General features: G+C 55.8%; 1 protein-coding gene and 1 pseudogene across 4 annotated transcripts in view; both read right to left on the bottom strand.

Annotated features, from left to right (window-relative positions):
* The window catches only part of SMARCAL1 (SWI/SNF related, matrix associated, actin dependent regulator of chromatin, subfamily a like 1), a 58,148-nt gene that overhangs the window by 19,850 nt on the left and 12,484 nt on the right, over window positions 1–25,814 (bottom strand). For 3 of the 4 annotated variants that reach the window (XM_029072196.2, XM_029072211.2, XM_029072203.2), the window contains exons 3-10: window positions 25,495–25,545; window positions 24,280–24,513; window positions 23,348–23,398; window positions 18,996–19,179; window positions 16,235–16,385; window positions 14,025–14,183; window positions 8,246–8,311; window positions 1,309–1,449 (exon numbers count right to left, since the gene is read on the bottom strand). In XM_029072196.2, coding sequence (XP_028928029.1) covers window positions 1,309–1,449; window positions 8,246–8,311; window positions 14,025–14,183; window positions 16,235–16,385; window positions 18,996–19,179; window positions 23,348–23,398; window positions 24,280–24,513; window positions 25,495–25,545 — 1,037 coding nt within the window. The remainder of the gene's footprint in view (window positions 1–1,308; window positions 1,450–8,245; window positions 8,312–14,024; window positions 14,184–16,234; window positions 16,386–18,995; window positions 19,180–23,347; window positions 23,399–24,279; window positions 24,514–25,494; window positions 25,546–25,814) is intronic. The other variant, XM_029072219.2, reaches the window with a different exon arrangement.
* On the bottom strand, window positions 10,477–10,593 carry LOC114817378 (annotated as a pseudogene).

Here is a 25,814-nt window from a genome sequence, read left to right as displayed (position 1 = left end):
CAAGGTAATTGGGTGTCCCACCTAGGGCTCCCAGACCTCATCCCCATTTTACAGATGGGAACTGAGGCCCAGAGAAGTGAAGCGACTTGCCCAAAGTCACACAGCTGACAGGTGGCAGAAGCGGAATTAAAACCCACGACCTCGGACTTTCAAGCCCGGGCTCTTTCCGCTCAACCTCGCCGCTTCTCTGCTGCGGCCAAATCAAGCACCCGGCGCCCCCCATCCTCCACGCCGGTCCCCCCGTTCTGCTCTCTCCGGCCTCCTCCCAGACGCCTTCCCGTGGCTCAGTGGAAAGAGCCTGGGCTTCGGAGTCAGAGGTCACGGGTTCGACTCCCGGCTCTGCCACTCGTCAGCCGTGTGACTGTGGGCAAGTCACTTCACTTCTCTGGGCCTCACTTACCTCATCTGTAAAATGGGGATTAACTGTGAGGCTCACGTGGGACAACCCGATGACCCTGGATCTCCCCCAGCGCTTAGAACGGTGCTCTGCACATAGTGAGCGCGTAACAAATACCAACATTATTATTATTCCCAGATTCATCCGGACCGTCAGTCCCTTGTGGGCCGGGAACGTATCTATTTACCGTTCTACTGTCCTTTCCCAAGCGCTCGGTACAGCGCTCTGCACTCGGTAAGCGCTCAATAAATACGACCGACTGACCGCTTTTGACTCCCCCAAGCCGGAGAGATGGCACGGGGAAGGTAGGTGCCCGGGCCTCACGTCCCGTTGATTTCCAGAACGGCACCGGCACGTGAATCTCCGGGGATCGAGGGAGGGGGCGTCTGCCGCTCCCCCACCCCACTGCCCCGCGCACGACAGACCGGCTCGGGGGCAGGATTCATCTCTACCAACTTTAATGGACCCTCCAAAGCGCTCATTACAGAGCTCCACACACAGCAGACTGTGTCACCGTTCATTCATTCACTCGGTAGTATTTATTGAGCGCTTACTATGTGCAGAGCACTGTACTAAGCGCTTGGAATGGACAAATCGGTAACAGATAGAGACAGTCCCTGCCCACTGACGGGCTCACGGTCTAATCGGGGGGAGACGGACGGACAAAAACGATAGCGATAAATAGAATCAAGGGGACGGACATCTCGTTAACAAAATAAATAGGGTCGTACTTGTCAGGTCACGACGGACCAGGGGAGCCCGGGCTGAGAGGCCACGACAGATCACGGACCCCCGACGCGAGGCCGTGACGGCCCAAGGGCACAGGGTCCCGCCGGATCGGGGGGCCCCGGGTCGAGAGGCCACGGGGAACCGGGGGGGGCGCGAAGCAGGGGGAGGGAGGAGGCCGGTACCTTTTTGGCGTCGCAGTAGCGCAGCGCGAAGGAGTGGAACTGCGGGAAGGCGTCGGGGCGGACGGCGACGATCTGGGTGTACAGCTCCGCTGGGCGGGACATGGCCGGCGTCCCCGACAGCAAGATGACCCTCCGGGCCGCCTGGACGCCCCGGGGACCACCCCCGTAAAAAGCCGATCCCATCGGGCCCGACCACGTCCGCGAGCCGTCCGGCTGCCCCCCGCCCACACCCCCAGATCCGGCTTGTGCCTCGGGCCCCAACACGGAGACCCCCCCCCCCCCCCAGCCCAGGGCTTGGCAAGGCTGGCCGAGGGTAACCTAGTGGAAAGAGCTCGGGGTTGGAAGTCAGAGGATGTGAGTTCTGATCCCGGCTCCACCTCGGGTCTTGGGGCAAGTCACTTCACTTCGCTGGGGCCTCAGTTCCCTCATCTGGAAAATGGGGATTAAGACTGAGAGCCCCATGTGCGACAGGGACTGGGTCCACCCTGATTAACTTGTATCTACCGTAGTGTTTAGAACAGTGCTTGGCCCATAGTAAGCACTTAGTGAATGACATTATTATTATTATTATTGTTATTAAGGATACTTTATGCAAGGAGGGGGGGCAAAGAGGCCCAGTGCAGAGAGCTCAGAGACCCGAGTTCTAATCCAAGTCTTAGTCGATGCTGCTGTGCTGCATATTATTACATATTATTTACTATTAATACTACTACTAGAGAAACAATGTGGCTCAGTGGAAAGAGCCCGGGCTTGGGAGTCAGAGGTCGTGGGTTCTAATCCCGCCTCCGCCACATACCAGCCGTGTGACTTTGGGCAAGTCATCTCACTTTTCTGTGCCTCGGTTCCCTCATCTGTCAAATGGGGATGAGACCTGTGAGCCCCAGGTGGGACAATCTGATTACCTTGTATCTACCCTGGTGTTTAGAACAGTGCTTGGCACAAATATAACGAATACCATTATTATTATTACTATCTCAGCAGGCCTCAATATATACCACTACTCCTACTACTTCCACAACCCAAAGGATAAATTTCCCGCTGCTGGGAGTGAGGGGAAACAGGAGAAACCGAAAGCGACGAGCGCGCTGATCCGTCTCAGCCACGGAAGGAACGCTGCAGCGGATCTGAGCCGCTTGAAGCCTCGAGTTATTAACGAGAGGGGAAGAAAATCGCTTGCGGTAAATCACCAGGGAGAGAGAGGGAAAAAAAATTGGAAGCGCTGTCTTGTAAAATAACTAGGAAAAAGCTCCGGGCAAACGGGGGGGGGACAGAAATGATTCTATTTTTCCTCGCCACCCTCAAGAGGCTCCTTTAGCCCTCTCAGCCAGAACCTAACTCCATTTTGATGAGAGAATTCTGAATTTCTCCTTCTCTAATTCTCCAAAGGACCCAGTCTGCAATTTCCTGAATAATAATAACAATAATAATGTTGGTATTTGTTAAGCGCTTACTATGTGCAGAGCACTGTTCTAAGCGCTGGGGTAGACACAGGATAATCAGATTGTCCCACGTGAGGCTCACAGTCTTCATCCCCATTTTACAGATGAGGTAACTGAGGCCCAGAGAAGTGAAGTGACTCGCCCACAGTCACACAGCTGACAAGTGGCAGAGCCGGCATTCGAACCCATGACCTCTGACTCCAAAGTCCGTGCTCTTTCCACTGAGCCACGCTGCTTCTCCAATAGAATCGAAACAACCCACCAGTGGCATTTATGGGGATTAAGAGTTTGCACCCCATGTGGGATAGGGACTGTGTCCAGCTGATTAGCTTTCATTCATTCATTCATTCAATAGTATTTATTGAGCGCCTACTATGTGCAGAGCCCTGGACTAAGCGCTTGGAACGGACAAATCGGTAAGAGACAGAGACAGTCCCTGCCCTTTGACGGGCTTACAGTCTTGTTTCTGAACCAGCGCTCAAAACAGTGCTCAGCAAATAGTACGCACTTAACAGATACCGTAATTATTATTGTGATTATTCCTGAGCCCTGTACTTATCACTGGGGTAGCTCCTACAAGATAATCAGCTTAATCAATCGTATTTACTGAGTGATTACCATACGCAGAGCACCGGACTAAGCACCTGGGAGAATACGCTGCAACGGAGTCGGCAGCCGCGTTCTCGGCCCAGAACGAACTTACGGTCTTGGACGCCGTCTCTGGCCTGCAGTTACAGTTGAGGAAACTGAGGCCCAGCCAACCGACCTGACCGAGGTCACACAGCAGTCAGGTGGAGAAGCAGGGATTACAACTCGCGTCTCCTGATTCCCGCCCTGGGCAATTTCTCCTGAGCAACTCGTTGCGGGCAGGGACTGTGCCGGTTTATTGTACTGGAGTCTCCCAGTCGCTTAGTACGGCGCTCCGCACACAGTCGGCGCTCAATAAATGCGATGGAAAGATCCCATGAATGAAAATAAGAGACTACAGAAGCACGCCGGGAACACGTTTGCAACACCACCACGAAAGGCAACGGGCTTTGTTTGTGCCCGGTATGTTTGGAATTAAGGACCCCGTAAAGGCTTTTTCCGCCACGCGTACACGCGTCTGCCGGCTGTGACCTTGGGCAGGTCACTCCTCTGTCCCTCAAGTTTCCTCGGCTGTAAGATCAGGATTCAATGCCTGTTCTCCTTACTTAGACTATGAATCCCACACGGGACAGGGTGGGTGTCCAACTTCATCGACTTGTACCTTTCACAGCGCTCAGAACAGCGTTTGATGTGTAGTAAGCTCTTAACGAACACCATAAAAGAGAGGCTGAACGGTTAAGCGCCTTGTTGTAGAATGTAAGCTACGAGCAGGGACGTGTCTGCTAATTCGGTTGCATTGTGCTCCCGCAAGCGCTTAGTACAGTGCTCTGCACACAGTAAGCGCTCAATAAATACCATCGATTGGTGTACACACTCACACGCGCTCTTTGAGGTGATTGTCACTGCAAGTAATAATAATAATAATAATGTTGGTATTTGTTAAGCGCTTACTGTGTGCAGAGCACTGTTCTAAGCGCTGGGGGAGATCCAAGGTCATCAGGTTGTCCCACGTGAGGCTCACAGTCTTCATCCCCATTTTACAGATGAGGGAACCGAGGCACAGAGAAGTGAAATGACTTTCCCATAGTCACACAGCTGACGAGGGGCAGAGCCGGAATTCGAACCCATGCCCTCTGACTCCCAAGCCCGGGCTCTTTCCACTAAGCCACGTGGAAACCAGCAAGCGGAGTCGGACACAGTTCCTGTCCCACGTGGGGCTCGAAGTCTTAATCCCTATTTTCCGGATGAGGTAACTGAGGCCCGGAGAAGCGACGTGAGTCGCCCGAGGTCGCACAGCAGACAAGTGGCGGATCTGGGATTAGAACCCAGGTCCTGACTCTCGGGCCCGTACTCTCTCCACTAGGCCACGCTGCTTCACTTTCACTCTCCCACTCTTCCAATCGCACCCGAAGCAGTGCTCCCGTTTCTTCTTCTTCTCACTCCCGTCTGGGTCGTCCGTGCACTTGGATTTTCTCCCTTTATTCATCCCTCCCTCAATCCCACGGCATTTATGTCCACCTCCCTAATTCATTTATTTATATTCATGTCTGCCTCCCCCTCTAGACTGTAAGCTCACTGCGGGCAGGGAACGGGTCTACCAACTCTGAACTCTCCCAAGAGCTAAATAAAATACACCCAGTAAGCACTCAATAAATTCATTCATTCAATGGTATTTATCGAGCGCTTACTATGTGCAGAGCACTGGACTAAGCGCTTGGAATGGACAAATCGGTAACGGATAGAGACGGTCCCTGCCCTCTGACGGGCTTACGGTCTAATCGGGGGGGATGAGATGGATTCTTTTTTTTAATGGTATTTGTTAAGCGCTTACTCTGTGCAAAGCACCGTACTAACAGCTGGAATAGATACAAGCTAATCAGGTTGGGTACGGTCCCCGTCCCACATGGGGTTCACAGTCTTAACTCCCATTTTACAGATGAGGGATCTGAGGCACAGAGAAGTGAAGTGACTTGCCCAAGGTCACGCAGGAGATAAGTGGCGGAGCCGGGATTAGAACCGGGGTCCTCTAGGAAAATTCGGGCCAACCGAGGGGTCTTCGGTGGCAGTGGGGGAGGTTCTTGAATGTGAATCCGAGATTTGCTTCCTTCGGGGGGGAGAAATGCACTTTCCAACTCGCCAATCGACACCGGGGAAAGATATTTCCTTCCGAAACGGGAGTCTTCTGGGGGCCTCGGTCAGTTTTCGGGTTTCAAACCTGAATTCCCCGCCATCGAGGCCAATCATTAACCCCACGGGTCCCCTCCCGTGTCCATCTGGGATGGGCCGGGCTATTGGGGGGGCGAGGAAGGGGGCGGGGGAGGCGGACAAAGGTACTCAGTCCAGGGCTCTGCCCAGAGTAAGCGCTCCATGAACACCACCGATGGCCGGATTGATGATAATAATAATAATGATGATGATGTTGGTATTTGTTAAGCGCTTACTATGTGCACAGCACTGTTCTAAGCACTGGGGGGATACAAGGTGATCAGGCTGTCCCTCGTGGGACTCACAGCCTTCATCCCCATTTTACAGATAAGGTCACTGAGACCCAGAGACATGAATAATAATAATGATAATGTTGGTACTTGTTAAGCGCTTACTAGGTGCCGAGCACTGTTCTAAGCGCTGGGGGGGGATACAGGGTCATCAGGTTGTCCCACGTGGGGCTCACAGTTTTAATCCCCATTTTCCAGATGAGGGAACTGAGGCCCAGAGAAGTGAAGTGACTTGCCCACAGTCACACAGCTGACAAGTGGCAGGGCCGGGATTCGAACTCATGACCGACTGAGGCACAGAGAAGTGAAGTGACTTGCCCAAAGTCACACAGCTGACGAGTGGTGGAGCCGGGATAATAATGATCATGTTGGTATTTGTTAAGCGCTCACTATGTGCCGAGCACCGTTCTAAGCGCTGGGGGAGATACAGGGTCATCGGGTGGTCCCACGTGAGGCTCCCGGTCTTCATCCCCATCTTCCAGATGAGGTCACTGAGGCCCAGGGAAGTGAAGTGACTTGCCCACAGTCACACAGCGGACAAGCGGCGGAGCCGGGATTTGAACCCACGACCCCTGACTCCCAAGCCCGGGCTCTTTCCACTGAGCCTCGCTGCTTCTCATGAGGATTAACCCACACCTTAGGGGGCAGAGGCAGAGCCACGTCAGCCTGCCTCCTTGGGACAGAGGAGGCTCCACGGAAGAGGAGCCTGGGCTCACGGAGGCTCGTCTGGCTCGTTGATCGACAAGTAGAGAAGCACTGTGGCCTAGAGGAAAGAACCCGGGCCTGGGGGTCCGAAAACCCGGGTTCGAATCCCCATTTTATAGATGAGGGAACTGTGGCCCAGAGATGTGAAGTGATTTGCCCAAGGTCACACAGCAGACAAGTGGCGGAGCCGGAATTAGAACCGAAAAAATCTTCTATGACCACCACTACTACTACTACTACTACTACTAATAATGGTATTTGTTAAGCGTTGTCTATGTGTCAAGCACTGTTCTAAGCACCGGGGCAATAATAACGTTGGTATTTGTTAAGCGCTTACTATGTGCAGAGCACTGTTCTAAGCGCTGGGGGAGATACAGGGTCCTCAGGTTGTCCCACGTGAGGCTCACGGTCTTCATCCCCATTTGACAGATGAGGTAACTGAAGCCCAGAGAAGTGAAGTGACTTGCCCACAGTCACGGCTGACAAGTGGCAGAGCCGGGATTCGAATCCATGACCTCTGACTCCCAAGCCCGGGCTCTGTCCACTGAGACACGCTGCTTCTCTTAGATACAAGCACCGGGGTAGATACAAGCTAATCAGGTTGGACCCAATCCCCGTCCCATGTGAGGCCCAGTCTTGATCCCCATTTTCCAGATGAGGGAACTGAGGCCCAGAGAAGTGAAATAATAATGCTGGTATTTAAGCGCTTACTATGTGCAGAGCACTGTTCTAAGCGCTGGGGGAGATCCAGGATAATCGGGTTGTCCCCACGTGAGGCTCACAGTTAATCCCCATTTTCCAGATGAGGGAACTGAGGCCCAGAGAAGTGAAGTGACTCGCCCACAGTCACACAGCTGACAAGTGGCAGAGCCGGCAGTCGAACTCATGACCTCTGACTCCGAAGTCCGGGCTCTTTCCACTAGGCCACGCTGCTTCCCTGCTTCCCAAGTGACTTGCCCAAGGTCACAAAGCAGACAAGTGGCGGAGCCGGGATCAGAACCCAGGTCCTTCTCACTCCCAGGCCCGAGCTCTATCCGCTAAGCCACTCTTCAGCTGTGTCACCTTTGGAGAGCCACTCAGCTTCTCCGGGCCTCAGTGTCCCCCGTCGGCCAAGCCAAGGAGTCAGAAGACATGGGTTCTAATCCCGGCTCCACCACCCGCCTGTCGCGTGACCTCGGGCGTGTCTGTCTCCCCCACTAGACTGTAAGCTTCCTGTGGGCAGGGAATGCGACTGTAGGATCAGCGGCGTGGCTCAGTGGAAAGAGCCCGGGCTTGGGAGTCAGAGGTGATGGGTTCGAATCCCAGCTCTGCCACCTGTCAGCTGTGCGACTGTGGGCAAGTCACTGTGCCTTAGTTACCCCATCTGTAAAACGGGGATGAAGACTGTGAGCCTCACGCGGGACAACCCGATGACCCCGCACCTCCCCCAGCGCTCAGAACACTGCTCTGCACATAGTAAGCGCTTAACAGATACCAACAAATTATTGTGATTAGACTGTGAGCCCGTCAACGGGCAGGGATCGCCTCTATCCGTTGCCGAATGTCCACTCCAAGCGCTCAGTACAGTGCTCTGCACGTGGTAAGCGCTCAATAATATTGAAGGAATAATACTGTTCCAGTGTCCTCTCCCCAGCGCTTAATACGGTGCCCTGCACACAGCGAGCGCTCGATAAATACGATGGACTGACTGAGCGAATAGACAAGACCCACCTTCAACAGTGGCAGTGCAGTTTGGCAGCGCACCGTCTTGAGGTTCTTCAGGAAATGGGATTCGTCCTGAGGAGAGAGACGAGGGTGGAGGGGTGGGATCCGGGCCCCGACGCGGGGAAACCGCCCCTCTCCGCCCCCCTGAAATTGCCAATCCAGATGCCCCAGAGCAAGCGGCTGTCACCGGACCACCGGGCCCGGCTGGGGGCAGGGATGGGGGCTAGAGGAGGACTCGTGCCCGGAGGGCAATCGCCACTGCGCTCGCCTGAAGCTCCGGGGTTGAGGGCTCCCGTGGAGGAAGCGGGCCGGGGCGCCGCTCTCTTCGGCGTCTCAGGGGGCTCGCGTTATGTTTTCAAGTCCTCGATCCGCTTGCCCCCTTCTACGTCACCTCACTCCTCTCCTAGTCCAGCCCGGCCCGCGCGCTTGGTTCCGCGAACGCCAACCTTCCCGCCGCGCCTCGAGGTCGCCTATCTGGCCTCCGACCTCCCGCCCACATCCTGCCTCTGGCCCGGGACGTCCTCCCTCCTCATATCAGACAGATCATTGCCCCTCTCCCGTCAAAACCTTACTGAAGGCCCATCTCCTCCACGAAGCCTTCCCCGACTGAGCCCTCTTCTCCCACTCCCTTCTGCACCACTCTTACCTGCTTCTTCCTTCATCCTCCCTCCCATCCCCACAGCACATAGGTATAATAATAACAACAATGTGGGTATTTATTAAGCGCTCACTATGTGCACCGCACTGTTCTAAGCGCTGGGGTATACAGGGTAATCAGGTTGTCCCACGTGAGGCTCACAGTCTTCATCCCCATTTTCCAGAAGAGGGAACTGAGGCAGAGAGAAGTGAAGCGACTTGCCCACAGTCACACAGCTGACAACTGGCAGAGCCGGGATTCGAACCCATGATCTCTGACTCCCAAGCCCGTGCTCTTTCCACTGAGCCATGCTGCTCCTCATATATATATATATATATATGTCTATTTTCAATCGTATTTATTTAGCGCACAATACTATAGTGCAGACCACTATACTAAGTGCTTGGAAACTACAATTCAGCAACAGCTAGAGACAATCCCTGCCCCCAACGGGCTCATACTGTATTTATCTATTTATTTCTACTAATGTCTATCTACCCCTCTAGACCGTGAGCTCATCGAGGGCAGGAAGGTGTACGTTTGTTGTTATAGCGTACTCTCCTAAGTGATCAGTACAGTGCTTTGCCCATAGTAAGCGCTCGATAAATGCGACTGAACAAATGAAAGAATATCTGCCAATGAGTCTCCCCCCAATTCAAAGCCCTACTGAAGGCCCAACTCCTCCAAGAGGCCTTCCCTAAGTCCTCCCTTCCTCTTCTCCCGCTCCCTCCTGCGTCACCCTGCCTCGCCCCCTTTATTCAACCCCCATCCCAGCCCCACACCACTTATGGGAAGCAGCGTGGCTCAGTGGAAAGGGCCCGGGCTTCCGAGCCAGAGGTCATGAGTTCGACTCCCGGCTCCGCCACTTGTCAGCTGTGTGACTGCGGGCGAGTCACTTCACTTCTCTGTGCCTCGGTTCCCTCATCTGTAAAATGGGGATTAACTGGGAGCCTCACGTGGGACAACCCGATGACCCTGGATCTACCCCAGCGCTTGGAACATAGTAAGTGCTTCACAAATACCAACATTATTATTATTATTATTACGTCCCTATCTGTCATCTATTCCTTTCTATTGATGTCCGTCTCCCCGTCTGGACTGTCAGCTCGCTGTGGGCAGGGAATGTGTCTCTTATATCGCTCTGTTGTCCTCCCCCGAGCGATGAGTCCAGTGTTCTGCACGCGGTGAACGCTCCATAAATATGACCGAGTGAGCGAGGGGCCGTCCCGGCGGCGGTCAGTAGCAGGGGGGGTTTGGAGGGGCAGGGGGAGCACGTCGATTAGACCGTGAGCCCGTCAAAGGGCAGGGACCGTCTCTCTCTGTTACCGATTTGTAATAAGAATAATAACGTTGGTATTTGTTAAGCGCTTACTACGTGCAGAGCACCGTTCTAAGCGCTGGGGGAGATACGGGGTCATCGGGTTGTCCCACGTGAGGCTCACGGTTAATCTCCATTTTCCGGATGAGGTAACTGAGGCCCAGAGAAGTGAACCGACTTGCCCACGGTCACCCAGCTGCCAGGCGGCAGAGCCGGCATTCGAACTCATGACCTCCGACTCCCAAGCCCACGCTCTTTCCACTGAGCCACGCTGCTCCTCAAAGCCTACGGCACCCGGCATTCCCAGGCGGTCTCCCATCCAAGTACTAACCAGGCCCGACCCCGCTCAGCTTCCGAGATCAGACGAGATGGGGCGCGTTCAGGGTGGTATCCGCGCGCTTAGTACAGTGCTCTGCACATAGTAAGCGCTCAATAAATACTACTGAGTGAAGAGTAAGCGCTCACAATAAATACGACTGAATAGATGGCGGGGTCGGGGGTGTCTGGCTGGGGATTGAGCCGCCAGAGTGGGGGTGCTGGTCTGCCCCCGAGGGACCCCCCCCGAGTCTGAGGGGTTCGGGACCCTCTCGGCTCCTGCCGGAGCCCCCGTCGGAGCCCGGGCAGCGGGGGAGGATTTTTCCCGACGAAGCCCTCCCTTTCCTCATCTCCCACCCCCTTCTGCCTCGCCCTGACTTGCTCCCTCCCCCGCTCCCGGCCCTCCCCCCACTCACGTCCCGCTCCGTCATTTTCTCCATTTCTACCGATGTCCGGGGGCTCTTTATTGTTGTATTTACTTTCCCAAGCGCTTAGTACAGCGCTCCGCACACGGTGAGCGCTCAATAAATACGCCGTGACGAAGGAAGGGGTGAATGAATGAATCAGCGAGGGCGGAACCATCCCGAAGAGAGAAACCTGTTTCGCTAAGGTGGGGGCTTCCCCCCGGCTGTCGTCCAGCACAGTCGGGGCTGAGAAGATAATAATAATAAAAATGTCGGTATCTGATAAGCGCTTACTATGTGCCGAGCGCCGCGCTAAGCGCCGGGGGAGATACAGGGTCATCCGGTTGTCCCACGTGAGGCTCACAGTCTTCACCCACATTTTACAGATGAGGGAACTGAGGCAGCGAGAAGTGAAGTGACTTGCCCGAAGTCACACAGCTGACAGGTGGCGGAGCGGGATTCGAACCCATGACCTCTGACTCCTAAGCCCATCCTCTTTCCACCGAGCCACGCCAAATGAGGGAGGGCTTGTACCCTCTTAGCTCTTTAACGATTAGACTTGCACGTCCCGGAAGGCAGGGATCGTGTCTGCTAACACTCTGTCCTCCCCGAAGCGTTCAGTACAGTGCTCTGCCCCCTGTAGACTGTCAGCTCCTGGAGGGCCGGGATCGGGTCCGCTGACTCTTTCGTCTTCCCCCAAGCGCTCGGTGCAGCGCTCAGCCTGGAAGCTCCTCGGGGGCAGGGACTGTGTCTAGAAACTCTATTGGACTCTTCCGAGTGCTCAGTATAGCGCTCCGCCTGCAGCGTACCGGAAGGTCCTTGAGGGCGGGGAGCTTGTCTGCTGACTCTAGTGAACTCACCTAAGCTAATAATAATAACGTTGGTATTTGTTAAGCGCTTACTACGTGCCGAGCACTGTTCTAAGCGCTGGGGGAGATACGGGGGTCATCAGGTTGTCCCACGTGAGGCTCACAGTTAATCCCATTTTACAGATGAGGTAAGGGAGGCACAGAGAAGTTAAGTGACTTAATAATAATAATGACAATGTTGGTATCTGTTAAGCGCTTACTACGTGCAGAGCACTGTTCTAAGCGCTGGGGTAGATACAGGGTCATCAGGTCGTCCCACGTGAGGCTCACAGTTAATCCCCATTTTACAGATGAGGTCACCGAGGCCCAGAGAAGTGGAGCGACTTGCCCACAGTCGGCTGACAAGCGGCAGAGCCGGGATTCGAACTCATGACCTCCGACTCCCAAGCCCGGCCTCTCTCCACTGAGCCACGCTGCTTCTCCAAGCTACGGAGTTACTGAGCTCAGTACGGTGCTCTGCCCGTACTAGACCAGATGCTCCTTGAAGGCAGGGATTGTGCCTACTAACTCTACTGGACTCCCCCACGTGCTCAGCACAGCGCTCTGCACCCAGGAGACTGTCGCCTCCACGAGGAGGGCGCTCGTGTCTACTAACTCGACTGTCCTCTCCTAAGCGCTCGGCACGGTGCTCTAAAGAGCGTGGGCTTTGGAGTCAGGGGTCAGGAGTTCGAATCCCAGCTCTGCCACTTGTCAGCTGTGTGACCGTGGGCGAGTCACTTCACTTCTCTGGGCCTCAGTGACCTCATCTGTAAAATGGGGATGAAGACCGTGAGCCCCACGTGGGACGACCTGATTTCCCCTGTGTCTACCCCAGCGCTTAGAACGCTGCTCGGCACATAGTGAGCGCTTAACAAATACCAACATCATTGGATCGTCGGCTCCTTAAGGGTAGGGATCCTATTTACTCACTCTATTGTCCTCCCCCAAGCGCTCAGTACAGTGCTCTGCACTCAGTAGACTGGAAGCTCCTTGAAGGCAGAGATCACGTCTACTAAATAATAATAATAATAATAATTAGGGTATTTGTTAAGCCCTTACTACGCGCCAAGCACTGCTCTAGGCGCTGGGGTACAGAGAAGTTAATCAGGTTGTCCCACGTGGGGCTCACAGTCTTCATCCCCTCGTGAGGTAAACTGAGGCCCAGAGAAGTGAAATGGGCTTGCCCAAGGTCACACATCACACAAGTGGCAGAGCCAGGATTGGAACTCACATCCTCTGACTCCCAAGCCCGGGCTCTTCCCGCTAAGCCACGCTGCTTCTCTAAATCTGTCGGCCTCTCATTCGTTCATTCATTCGGTGTATTTATTGAGCGCTGACGGTGTGCGAAGCACTCTCCCGAGCACTCGGCACAGTGCTTCGCACCAAGCAGACCGTCAGCTCTTTGACGGCAGCGATCGCGTCTACTCTCTCCAACCCGGCTCAGGCCAAGTGTTCCGCCAAACCTGCTGACGGACCGGAATCGCCTCACCCCTCTAATAAGAATAATAATTTTGGTATCTGTTAAGCGCTCACTACGTGCGGAGCACCGTTCTAAGCGCTGGGGGAGATACGGGGTCATCTGACAGATGAGGTAACTGAGGCCCAGAGAAGTGAAGCGACCTGCCCACAGTCACACAGCTGACAAGTGGGAAGCAGCGTGGCTCAGTGGCAAGAGCCCGGGCTCGGGGGTCAGAGGTCATGGGTTCGACTCCCGGCTCTGCCACCCGTCACCTCACTTCTCTGCGCCTCAGTTACCTCATCTGGAAAACGTGGGACCACCCGATGACCGCGTATCTACCCCAGCGCTTAGAACAGTGTCAGCTGTGTGACCTTGGGCGAGTCGCTTCACTTCTCGGCGCCTCAGTCACCTCGTCTGCAAAATGGGGCTGAAGACCGTGAGCCCCACGTGGGACAACCTGATTCCCCTGGGTCTACCCCAGCGCTCGGCACACAGTGAGCGCTTAGCGAAGACCAACATTACTATCGTTAACAGCGCTCTCCACATAGTAAGCGCTTACCAAATACCACCGTTATTATTAAGTGGCGGAGCTGGGATTCGAACTCACGACCCCCCCCCCCCCCCCCAGCCCGCGCTCTCTCCGCTGAGCCACGCCGCTTCTCTACACCGGAAGCCCGCGGCGGGCCGGGGACGGGACCGTTTCTCGGGACGCCGCGCTCTCCCAGGCGCTCGGCCCGGCCCTCCGCCCACAGGAAGCGCTCGATAAATAGCACGGCCCGTTGGGACGCCCCGGCCGCCACTTACGACGATGACCACGCGGAAGGCGGTCCCGGGCGGCTTGTCCACCTTGCCGAGGAGGTCGAAGCTGACGATGTTGACGAGGCCGCCCGCCAGCCTGTCCTTGCCCGTCACCAGGACGTTGGTGCTCCCCGGGCTCAGCGAGGGCAGCCAGCGCCGGAAGGCCTGGGAGGACGGGGAGCGGAGAGAAGCGGTGAGTGTCGCTCGCTCGGCCCCTCGCACTCAGCCCGGCTCGGTGGAAAGGGCCCGGGCTCGGGAGTCGGCGATCGTTAACGCTACTGCTGATGACGTCGGTATCGGTTAGGCGCTCACCACGTGCAGAGCAGCGTTCTAAGCGCTGGGGGAGAGACGGGGTCGTCGGGTCGTCCCACGTGGGGTTCACAGTCTTCATCCCCATTTTCCAGCTGAGGGAACGGAGGCCCAGCGAAGTGACTTGCCCGCGGTCAGGCGGCTGACCAGCGGCGGAGCCGGGAGTCGAACCCGTGACCACTGAGTCCGGAGCCCGGGCTCTTGCCACTGAGCCACGCTGCTCCATGGGTTCGAATCCCGGCTCCGCCGCTTGGCAGCTGTGTGACTGCGGGCAGGTCACTTCACTTCTCTGGGCCTCAGTGACCTCATCTGGAAAACGGGGACGAAGACTGGGAGCCCCGCCTGGGACGACCCGATGACCCTGAATCTACCCCCGCGCTTAGAACGGTGTTCTGCACATAGTAAGCGCTTAACAGATACCAACATCTCTGTGCCTCAGCGACCTCATCTGTAAAACGGGGATGAAGGCCGGGAGCCTCACGTGGGACGACCCGATGACCCTGTATCTCCCCCGGCGCTTACAACGGTGCTCTGCACATAGTAAGCGCTTAACAAATACCAACATTATCCTCCCTCGCGCTCAGAACGGCGCTCTGCAGAGAGTGAGCGCTTAACAAATGCCGTCGTCATTATTATTATTACCTCGACTCACTTCCCTCCCACAACCCAGCCCGTCCGCTCCGCTCCTCCGGTGCCGCTCACCTCCTCACTGAGCCTCGTCGTCGCCTGTCCCGCCGTCGACCGCTGGCCCGCAACGCCCTCCCTCCGCAAATCCAACGATGATTTTTTTCCCCCCTTCAAAGCCTTGTCGAAGGCGCATCTCCTCCGGGAGGCCTCCCCAGACTAAATCCTGCTTTTCCTCATCTCCCACTCCCTTCCGCGTCAACCTGCCTCACTCCCTTTGCCCTTCCCCCCGGCCCCCGCCCCACAACACTTATAAATGTAAATATATATATATATATATTTAGCGTGGCTCAGTGGAAAGAGCCCGGGCTCGGGAGTCAGAGGTCATGGGTTCGATTCCCGGCTCTGCCGCTGGTCAGCTGGGTGACTGTGGGCGAGTCGCTTCCCTTCTCTGGGCCTCGGTGACCTCATCTGGAAAATGGGGAGCCTGACGTGGGACAACCTGATGACCCTGGCTCTCCCCCAGCGCTTAGAACAGTGCTCTGCACATAGTAAGCGCTTAACAAATACCAACATTTATTTGTATTGATGTCTGTTTCCCCCGCTCTAGATTGTGAGCTCACTGTGGGCAGGGAATGCCACTGCTTATCACTCTACTGAACTTCCCCAAGTGCTCAGGACAGCGCTCTGCACACATTAGGAGCTTCGTAAATATGATCGAATGAATAAATAATAACGTTGGTATCCGTTAGGCGCTTACCGTGTGCGGAGCACTGTTCTAAGCGCTGGGTCCTCAGGTCGTCCCACGTGAGGCGCACAGTTAATCCCCATTTTCCAGATGGGGTAACTGAGGCACGGAGAAGCGAAGTGACTTGCCCACGGCCACCCAGCTGACCAGCGGCGGGGCCGGGAGTCGAACCCGTGACCTATAAACGAACCTGCCAAGGGCTTACTACGTTCCAAGAGCTCTTCTGAGCGCTGGGGTAGATCCAGGTCGATCAGGTTGGACGCGGTCCCCGTCCCGCGAGGGGCTCGCACTCTAATCCCTAGTTTGCAGATGAGGTAAATCGAGGCGCAGAGAATTTAAGCGGCCTGCCTAAGGTCACACAGCCGACGGTGTCTGGCACACAGCAGGCGCTTCCGAGCGCCCCGCCGTCGTTATTATTCCTCCTCCCGGAGAGGCTCGCTCCTCGCTTCCTTTCTTCGAAGGAGCCGGCCCTCCCGGGCCTCCCCCGGCCGCCCCCTCCCCAAATCCCCGCGTCCACACCCGCGGCCGGACAGACCTGCTCCCAGGCGAAGCGGACGGACGACGGGGTCACCACGAGCAGCGGCCACTCCTCCCGGTAGTAGGCGGCGATGCAGATGGCCTGGACGGTCTTACCCAGGCCCATGTCGTCCGCGAGGAGCAAGCGCCCTTCCTTGGCGACGGCGAAGCTGAGAGGAGACCGGGCGGCGAGGAATAACGTGCTGACTCCGCGGCAGGCGCCGTACTAAGCGCCGGGGCGCGTACGAGCCATCTGGGTCGGACGCAGTCCCCGGCCCACACGGGGCTCGCCGTCTCAACCCCCGTTCGGCCGACGGGGGCGCCGAGGCCCCGGGAAGGGAAGCGACCCCAGAGTCGCAGAGCGGACACGTGGCGGAGCCGGGATTGGAACCCACGACCTTCTGACTCCCGGGCCCGGGCTCGAAACCCTGGAATCCCGTCCCTCCCGTCCACACCGTCGTCCACGGCCGCTTCCCCGAGACCAGCGACCCCGGGCAGGTCACTTGGCTGCTCTGGGCCTCGGTTCCAGTTCAGCCGAGAAGCAGCGTGGCCCAGCGCAAAGGGCCCGGGCTCGGGAGTCAGAGGTGGTGGGTTCTAATCCCGGCTCCGCCGCTTGTCGGCGGTGTGACTTTGGGCAAGTCACTTCACTTCTCTGGGCCTCAGTGACCTCATCTGGAAAATGGGGATGAAGACTGGGAGCCCCACGGGGGACAACCTGATCACCTTGTATCCTCCCCGGCGCTTAGAAGGGTGCTTTGCACATAGTAAGCGCTTAACAAATGCCATAAAGAAAAGAATTTTAATAAAAGCTCCCTCGTCTGTAAAACGGGGACCGAGCCCGCGAGCTCCACGTGGGACAGGGACCGCGTCCAACCCGATTCGCTTGTAATCCACCCTAGCGTTTAGCACACAGTGAGCCCTTAACCAACAGCACAGCGATTATCGTCACTTCTGGGGCCGGGAGCGGTGCTCCCCGACGGGGTCGCCTGGCTTCGTCGAGCCGAACCTCAAGTCCCCACGCTTTCGAAATCTGCAGAGACTCTTTTAGCACGGCTTAGCGGATACAGCCCGGGCCTGGCAGTCAGAATCCTAATCCTGGCTCCACCACTTGCCTACCGTGTGTGACTTTGGGAAAGTCATTAGACCTCTCTGGGTCTCGGTTATCTCGTCTGTAAAATGGGGATTAAAACCGTGAGCCCCATGTGGGACAGGGACCGTGTCCAACCTGAGTAATCTGTACTTACCCCAGCGTTTAGAACAGTGCCCGGCACATAGTAAGCACTTAACAAGTACCGTTATTATTATTATTATTAAGCACTGCTCTAAGCACTGGGATAAATGCAAAGTACGAGGTCTCTCTCCCGCTTCAAATCTTTATTGAAAGTCCATCTCCTCCAAGAGGCCTTCCCTGACTAAGCCCTCATTTCCTCTTCTCTCACTCCCTTCTGCATCACCCCCGTCCTTAAATTTGCACCCTTTATTCACCCCTCTTTCAGCCCCACGGCACTCGTGTCACATCCGCTCGGTACAGCGCTCTGCACATAGTAAGCGCTCAATAACTACTACTGAATGAATGAATATCCTTTATTTCTTCTTTTTATATTATCACCTGTCCCCCCCTCCCCCCAGACGGCAAACTCGCTGTCGGCAGGGCACGTGCCTGCTGACTCTGTTGTGCTGTCCTCTCCCGAGCGCTCAGTACAGTGCTCGGCACCTATTAAGCGCTTAATAAGTACCACCGATTGATTGGAGGCGGGCAGCCGTGGCCCCGAGTTGGCTCACTCCTGGGGGCGATGACCGGATGGGAAGAGGAAGCTTGCGACGTCATGGCGAGATTTATCCCACTCTCCGGCATCCCCTTGCCACAATAATAATAATGATCATATTAATAGTAGTAATAATTGTGGTACTTAAGTGCTTACAGCGTGGCAGGCGCTATTCTAAGCACAGAAGTAGATACGAGATAATCGGGTTGGACACAGTCCCTGTCTCACATGGGGCTCACGAAATGAAAACAATAAATGTGTGTATATATATATAATGTTTATTATATAATTTATTGTTTATTTATAATTTATTTACATGAATGTCTGTCTCCCCCTCTAGACCGCGAACTCGCTGTGGACAGGAATGTGTCTGTTTGTTGTTCTACTGTACTCTCCCAAGCGCTTAATACGGTGCCCCGCACACAATAAGCGCTTGATACTTCATTCGAATGAACCGAATGAATGAATCCCCATTTTCCAGATGAGGGAACTGAAGCCCAGAGAAGTGAAGCGACTTGCCCGCGGTCCTACAGCAGACTAGTAGCGTGGCACAGTGGAAGGAGCACGGGTTTGGGAGTCAGAGGACTTGGGTTCGAATCCCAGCTCCGTCGCTTGTCGGCTGCGTGACCGTGGGCGAGTCACTTCACTGGGCCGCAGTGACCTCATCTGTTAAACGGGGATTAAGACTGCGAGCCCCGTGTGGGGCAACCTGATCACCTTGTATCCCCCCCAGTGTTTAGAACAATGCTTCGCACACAGTAAGCACTTTACACATGCCATCATTATTACTAGTAGGGGAGCCAGGATGAGAACCCAGGTCCTTCTGACTCCAGGGCCCGGGTTCCAGCTACAAGGCCACACCGGTTTTCTGCCAGGGGGTGGGACGGAAGGCCGGGTTTCTCTCCGGATTTCAGGTACGGCCCCCCCGCCTCGCCCCTCGGCCCCCCAGCCCCCACCTCGTCCCCGCGCCGCCCCCCACGATCCTCGCCGTCCCCGCCCGCCCCCGGCACGTACTTGACCCCATCCCTCTGAAAGGGCATGAGACTGCCGACGAGCTGGGGGTCGACGCCGGAGAGGTCGGCCTCGGGGACTTCGGCCGGTTGGGGAGACGTCTTGTCCAGCTGGGCGGCGAAGGCCTGGAGCACGGGGCGGGGCAGGGGCTCCAGCCGGACGCCCGGGAGCCCGCGCGCGGCCTGGACTGGGCGCGACAGACCACCGGCCGCCGTCAGCAGCGGCCCACGCCACGGCGGCGGCGGGCAAGCGCCACCGGGGGTGACCGGACGGGCCGGGGAGGGAGGCGTGGGGGGGGGTGGGAGCCAGATTACTGCGTCAGCCTTCTCTCTGATGTCCCTTCCTCCCGTCTCTCCCCGCTCCGGTCTATTCTTCACTCCGCTGCCCGGCTCATCCTCCTGCAGAAACGCTCTGGGCCTGTCACTCCCCTCCTTAAAAACCTCCAGGGGTTGCCCATCGACCTCCGCACGAAACAAAAACTTCTCACTCTAGGCCTCGAGGCTCTCCATCACCTCGCCCCCTCCTACCTCTCCTCCCTTCTCTCTTTCTCCCGCCTACCCCGCACGCTCCGCTCCTCTACCGCCCACCTCCTCACCGTCCCCCGGTCTCGCCCGTCCCGCCGTCGACCCCCGGGCCACGTCCTCCCGCGGTCCCGGAACGCCCTCCCTCCTCACCTCTGCCAAATTGATTCTCTTCCCCTCTTCAAATCCCTACTTAAAACTCACCTCCTCCAAGAGGCCTTCCCAGACCGAGCTGCCCTTTTCCCTCTGCTCCCTCTACCCTCCCCTTCACCTCTCCGCAGCTAAACCCTCTTCTCCCCGCTTTCCCTCCGCTCCTCCCCCTCTCCCTTCCCCTCCCCTCGGCACCGTACTCGTCCGCTCGACCGTATATATCTTCATCGCCCTATTTATTTCGTTTAATGAGATGTACATCGCCCTGATTCTATTCATTTGCCATTGTTTTAATGAGACGTTCTTCCCCTCGACTCTACTTATCGCCATCGTTCTCGTCTGTCCGTCTCCCCCGATTAGACCGTGAGCCCGTCCGAGGGCAGGGACCGTCTCTATCTGTTGCCGAACTGTCGATTCCAAACGCTTAGTACAGTGCTCTGCACATAGTAAGCGCTCAATAAATACTACTGAATGAATGAATTGAATAAATGAATGAGAATCAGGGAGTTGAGTGTGCGCGGGGTGATAATCTCGCTTCAAAAACTCACCTCCTCCAAGGGGCCTTCCCAGACCGAGCTCCTCTTCTCCCTCTACTCCCTCTGCCACCCCCCTTTACCTCTCCGCAGCTAAACCCTCTTTTTCCCCTTTTCCCTCCGCTCCTCCACCTCTCCCTTCCCATCCCCACAGCACCGTACTCGTCCGCTCAACTGTATATATTTCCGTTACCCTATTTATTTTGTTAATGAATTGTACATCGCCTCGATTCTATTTAGTCGCCATAGGTTTTTACGAGACGTTCTTCCCCTCGACTCTATTTATCGCCATCGTTCTCGTCCGTCCGTCTCCCCCGATCAGACCGTGAGCCCGTCAGACGGCAGGGACCGTCTCTATCTGTTGCCGACTTGTTCATCCCAAGCGCTTAGTCCAGTGCTCTGCACATAGTAAGCGCTCGATAAATACTATTGAATGAATGAATGAATTGAAGGCCCATCTCCTCCAGGAGGCCTTCCCTGACTAAACCCCCCTTTCCTCTTCTCTCTTTCCCTTCTGCATGGTCCTGCCTTCCTCCCATGATTTATCCTCCCTCCCAGCCCCACACCACTTATATGAATGGATAGGTGTCATTTATTTATTTCTATTCATGTCTGTCTCCCCTTCTAGGCCATAAGCTCGCTGTGGGCACGGAATGTCCCTCTCATACTGTTCTACTGTCCCCTTCTAAACGCTTAGTACAGTGCTCTGCACACAGTAAGCGCTCAATAAACACGACTGACTTACTGACCCAAGCCCGTAGCCTTGTCATTAGCTTTGACTCATCCCTCTCCTTCATCCTGCATATTCAGTCAGGAGTGGCTTAGTGGAAAGAGCCCGGGCTTGGGATTCAGAGGACTTGGGTTCTAATCCCGGCTCCGTCGCCTGTCTGCTGTGTGACCTTGGGCAAGCCACTTCACTTCTCTGTGCCTCAGTGACCTCATCTGTAAAATGGGGATGAAGACCTCACAGTGGGACAACCTGATTCCCTTGTATCTACCCCAGCCCTTAGAACAGTGCTTGGCACATAGTAAGGGCTTAACAAATACGATAATTACTATTATTAGCAGTCAGTAGTATTTATCGAGGGTTTACTGTACGCAAAGCACTGTACTAAGCGCTTGGGAGAGTACAATATAACATTCTATATGAATATTTCCAGAATCTGTCTTTTTCTCCATCCCAACTGCCTCCAAGCCAACTGAACTTTCGTCACATCCCGCCTTGACTACCACATCAGCTGGCCTCCCTGTCTCCAGACTCACTCCTCTCTAATCCAACCTATCCTCTGCGTCGTGGATTATTCTCCCGGAAAACCATTCGGTCGGTAGGTTCCCGCCCCTCTAATGGCTGCCACTCCATCTTTGCGCAAGCTCAAAATCCTGGCCATTTGCTATACGGCACGGGTAGAGACGAAGCTTGGCTCAGTGGAAAGAGCCCGGGCTTGGGAGTCAGAGGTCGTGGGTTCTAATCCCGGCTCTGCCACTTCTCAGCTGTGTGACTTTGGACAAGTCACTTCACTTCTCTGTACCTCAGTTTACCTTATCTGTTTTGTTTCGTTGTCTGTTTCCCCGTTCTAGACTGTGAGCCTGTTGTTGGGCAGGGATTGTTTTTATCTGCTGCCCAATTGTACATTCCAAGTACCTAGTATAGTGCTCTGCACACAGTAAGCGCTCAATAAATATGATTGAAGGAATGAATGAATAAAAGGGGGATGCATTCATTCGATCGTATTTATTGAGCACTATGTGCAGAGCACTGTACTGAGCACTTGGGATGTACAAATTGAAACTGTGAGCTCCACATGTTGCCGACTTGTTCATTCCAAGCGCTTAGTACAGTGCTCTGCACATAGTAAGCGCTCAATAAATACTATTGAATGAATGAATGAACTTGATTACCTTGTATTTACCCCAGCACTTAGAAGAGTGTTTGCCACTTAGTAAGCATTTAACAAATACTATTATTATTATTATTGTAGAGCCCGGGCCTGGGAATCAAAAGGTTGTGGGTTCTAATCCCAGCTCTGCCACTTGTCTGCTGGGTGGCCTTGGGCAAGTCATTCATTCATTCAATAGTATTTATTGAGCGCTATGTGCAGGGCACTGTACTAAGCGCTTGGAATGAACAAGTCGGCAACAGATAGAGACGGTCCCTGCTGTTTGACGGGCTCACGGTCTGATCGGGGGAGACGGACGGACGAGAACGATGGCGATAAATAGAGTCGAGGGGAAGAACATCTCGTAAAAACAATGGCGACTAAATAGAATCAAGTCACTTCATTTCTCTGTGCTTCAGTTCCCTCATCTGGAAAATGGGGATTAAGACTGTGAGGCCCAGATGGGACGGGGACTGTGTCCAACCCGATTTGCTTGTATCCTCCCCAGCGCTGCGTAAAGTGCCTGGCACATAGTGAATGCCGCAATTATTATTACTACTTACCCATTTTTCTCCCACCACACCCCCACTGTGCACTTTCTGTGACCTTCAAGATAACCAATTCACTGTGCCTGGCTCTCTTCTCTCTCCCCATCAACTCTTTGCTCACGTCTTCCCTCCTGCCTGGGTTTTGGAAATCCTTCTCTCTTTCCCTTGTCCCTCCATGGAAAATCCTTCTCTTCTCCCAGGTCCCTTGCTGCCTTGGGATGCAGCCTTACCAACGCCCGCTCCCTGCTGTCTCCCCGCTTCTAGACCGAAGCCCGACGTGGGCAGGGAATGTCTCTCTTTATTGCTGAATTGTAATTTTCAAGCACTTAGTACAGTGCTCTGCACCCAGTAAGCGCTCAATAAATACAATTGAATGAATGAATGACTCCCGCCCAATCATCTAGTCAATCATCTTCTGAGTCAGAAGGACCTGGGTTCTAATTCTGGCTCCGCCACCTGTCTGTTGTGACCTTGGGCAAGGGGGGACGAGCTCACGAGCAGCTGCGATAGTCCCTCTAAACTGTAAGTTTTTGTGGGCAGGGATTGTGTCTGTTTATTGTTGTATTATACTCTCCCAAGCGCTTAGTTCAGTGCTCTGCGCACAGTAGGCCCTCAATAATTAAGATCGAATGAATGAACGAATGACTCTAGCGATAATTGGGGAGAGGGAGGCTGTGGGGGGCTCAGGGAAGGGATTGGGCAGGCGGGGGGGACGGACACACTCACTCAGCTTCGAGTATTCTTCCAAGAGAAAATTCCACTTGCGGGTCTTCCCGTCTGTTGTGGGGAAAAGACAGAAGAGGCCGTGAAGCCGCGGGCCGAAAGGGACCGGCCGCCCGCCAGCTCTCGCGCAGGTAGGGGTTTGTAGGTTCTAATCCTGGCTCCGCCACTTAGCAGCTGTGTGACTTTGGGCAAGTCACTTCCCTTCTCTGTGCCTCAGTTCCCTCATCTGTAAAATGGGGATTAAGACTGGGAGCCCCTCATGGGACAACCTGATCACCTTGTATCTACCCCAGCGCTGAAAACAGGGCTTGACACGTAGTGAGCGCTTAACAAATACCATCATTATTATCATTCTTCTTCTTCTTCTTCTTATTAGGGCCCCTTGCCCATTTCCTCCTGCTGGGCAGTCCCGGAAGCGTGGCCGGGCAAGATGAGAACTGGGAAGGAGGGGATGGTACTATTTTTTTTTAATGGCATTGTTAAGCGCTTCCTACATGCCGAGGACTGTTCTAACTGCTGGGGCATCCACAGAGTAATCCGGTTGGACACAGTCCAGGGTCCCACATTGGGCTCACGGTCAATCTCCAATTTACAGATGAGGTAACTGAGGCCCAGTGAAGCGACAGCATAAGGATGATAATAATGATTACGGTATTTGTTAAGCGCTATGTGCCAGACACTGTACTAAGCGCCGGGGCAGATACAAGGCAATCAGGTTGGAAACAGTCCCTGTCACACATGGGACTCGCTGTTTTAATGGCCATTTTCCAGATGAGGGAACTGAGGCCCAGAGAAGCAAAGCGACTTGCCCGAGGTCACCCGGCAGACAAGTGGCGGAGCCGGGACGAGAACCCAGGTCCTGCCATTACCGGCACTGAGTCAGGACCAACCCGACCCCCTCGCCGCCTCCCCCGGCCCCTTCCCCGGACACTCGCCGTAGTTCTTGGACCCCATCTGCTGAAAGAGGCCCACCAGCTCCGCGGAGTAGCCGACGTCCACCTCGAAGCGGCTGCGGGAGAGGAGCACGCAGCGGCCCTGGATGCGGGCCGAAGGGGGGCCTCCCGGCTCTGGGGGAGCGGCCGCCCGGGGCTCCCCGGCGCCGACGGAGGCGGTGTCCGGCCCTGCCAGGGGCTGCAGGGACACCCCGGGGAGGCTCCGGACGGCTTTCACTGCGAGGAAGGAAGTACGGGGTGAGGACGGCCGGGCCCCTCCGACCTCGGGCCACCAACCCACGGCACAGCTGGGCCCTTGGGAGACGGCGGGAGGGCGAGGAGGACAGACCCCCCCCGTCCCCGCCCCAACCACAAGCCCGCGGCACAACTGGACGCTCAGGGGTGGAGGGGGAGATGTGGCAGGGCGAGGACGTCAGGCCACCCTGACCACCAGCCCACGGAACAGCTGGGCCTTCAGAGGCAGCGGGGAAAAGGGAGGGGGAGGTATGGCAGGGGCAGAGTGAAGATGGCAGACCTCCCTGACCACCAGCCTACCGTACAGCTGGCCCTTAGGTTGGGGGGGGTGAGAGGGAGATGCATTTGGGGGGGACAGTGAGGAGCACAGGCCCCTTGACCACCAGTCCGGGGCACGACTGTGCCCTCCGAGGCGGGGGAGGTCTGGCGGGGGGGACAGTGAGGAGGAGAACAAGCCTCTTGGCCACTAGCCCAAGGCACAAATGTGCCCTTACGGGCAGGGGGGAAGGGGAGGGGGACGTGCAGCGGCAGGACGGAGAGGAGGACAAACCCCTTGACCACTAGCCCGCGGCATAAATGGGCCTTTGGGGTTGGAGGGGAAGGTGTGGAAGGCCGAGGGCAAGGAGGAAGGTGGGAGGGCAAGGAGGACCAGGACGGCACAGTTCGGACGTGGACGGGGAGGCGAGAAGGAGGGGAGAGGAGGAGGAAGTGGGGCTGAGGAGCTGTCTCGGTCAACGGTCCCCATCTCCCCGCTCTCCTCGTGCTGCCGTTTCGTTTCACGGGCCCTTGAGCTCCAGGGAAAAGGAGCCGGGGAGGACGGATGACGCGCCGCCGGCCCCCACCGCTCCGAAGGCCGACGGCGCCCAGTCGGATCGAGGGGGAGGACCCACCACCTCTGGAAAGGTGGAGGGCAGCGAGGTCAGCGGCAGGAGTCCGGGCCCGCTCTCGGCCGGCTCTACTTACTGAGATCGCCGTAGTCGGCCAGGCTGAAGTTCCACAGCTGCGTGGTCGGATCTGCAACGGAGAAGGAGGGAGCGGTCAGTCCACGAAGACCAACGTGACCGGAGGTATCAATCCATCGGTGGCATTTAATGAGAGTTTACCGTACGCAGAGCGCCGTGTTAAATGCTTGGGAAAGTCCGATACGAAAGGGTCGACAGCCACGTTCCCTGTCCTTCACTGACCCTTCCGGCTGGGCTGTTCAAAATTCTGGGCAACTGGAGGTCTCTAATCATTCATTCAAGTATTTACTGAGCGCTTACTATGTGCAGAGCGCCGAACTA

Source organism: Ornithorhynchus anatinus, chromosome 1, assembly GCF_004115215.2.
Source record: "Ornithorhynchus anatinus isolate Pmale09 chromosome 1, mOrnAna1.pri.v4, whole genome shotgun sequence".
NCBI classification, from domain to species: Eukaryota; Metazoa; Chordata; class Mammalia; order Monotremata; family Ornithorhynchidae; genus Ornithorhynchus; species Ornithorhynchus anatinus.
This window is presented reverse-complemented; position numbering and strand designations above follow the sequence as displayed.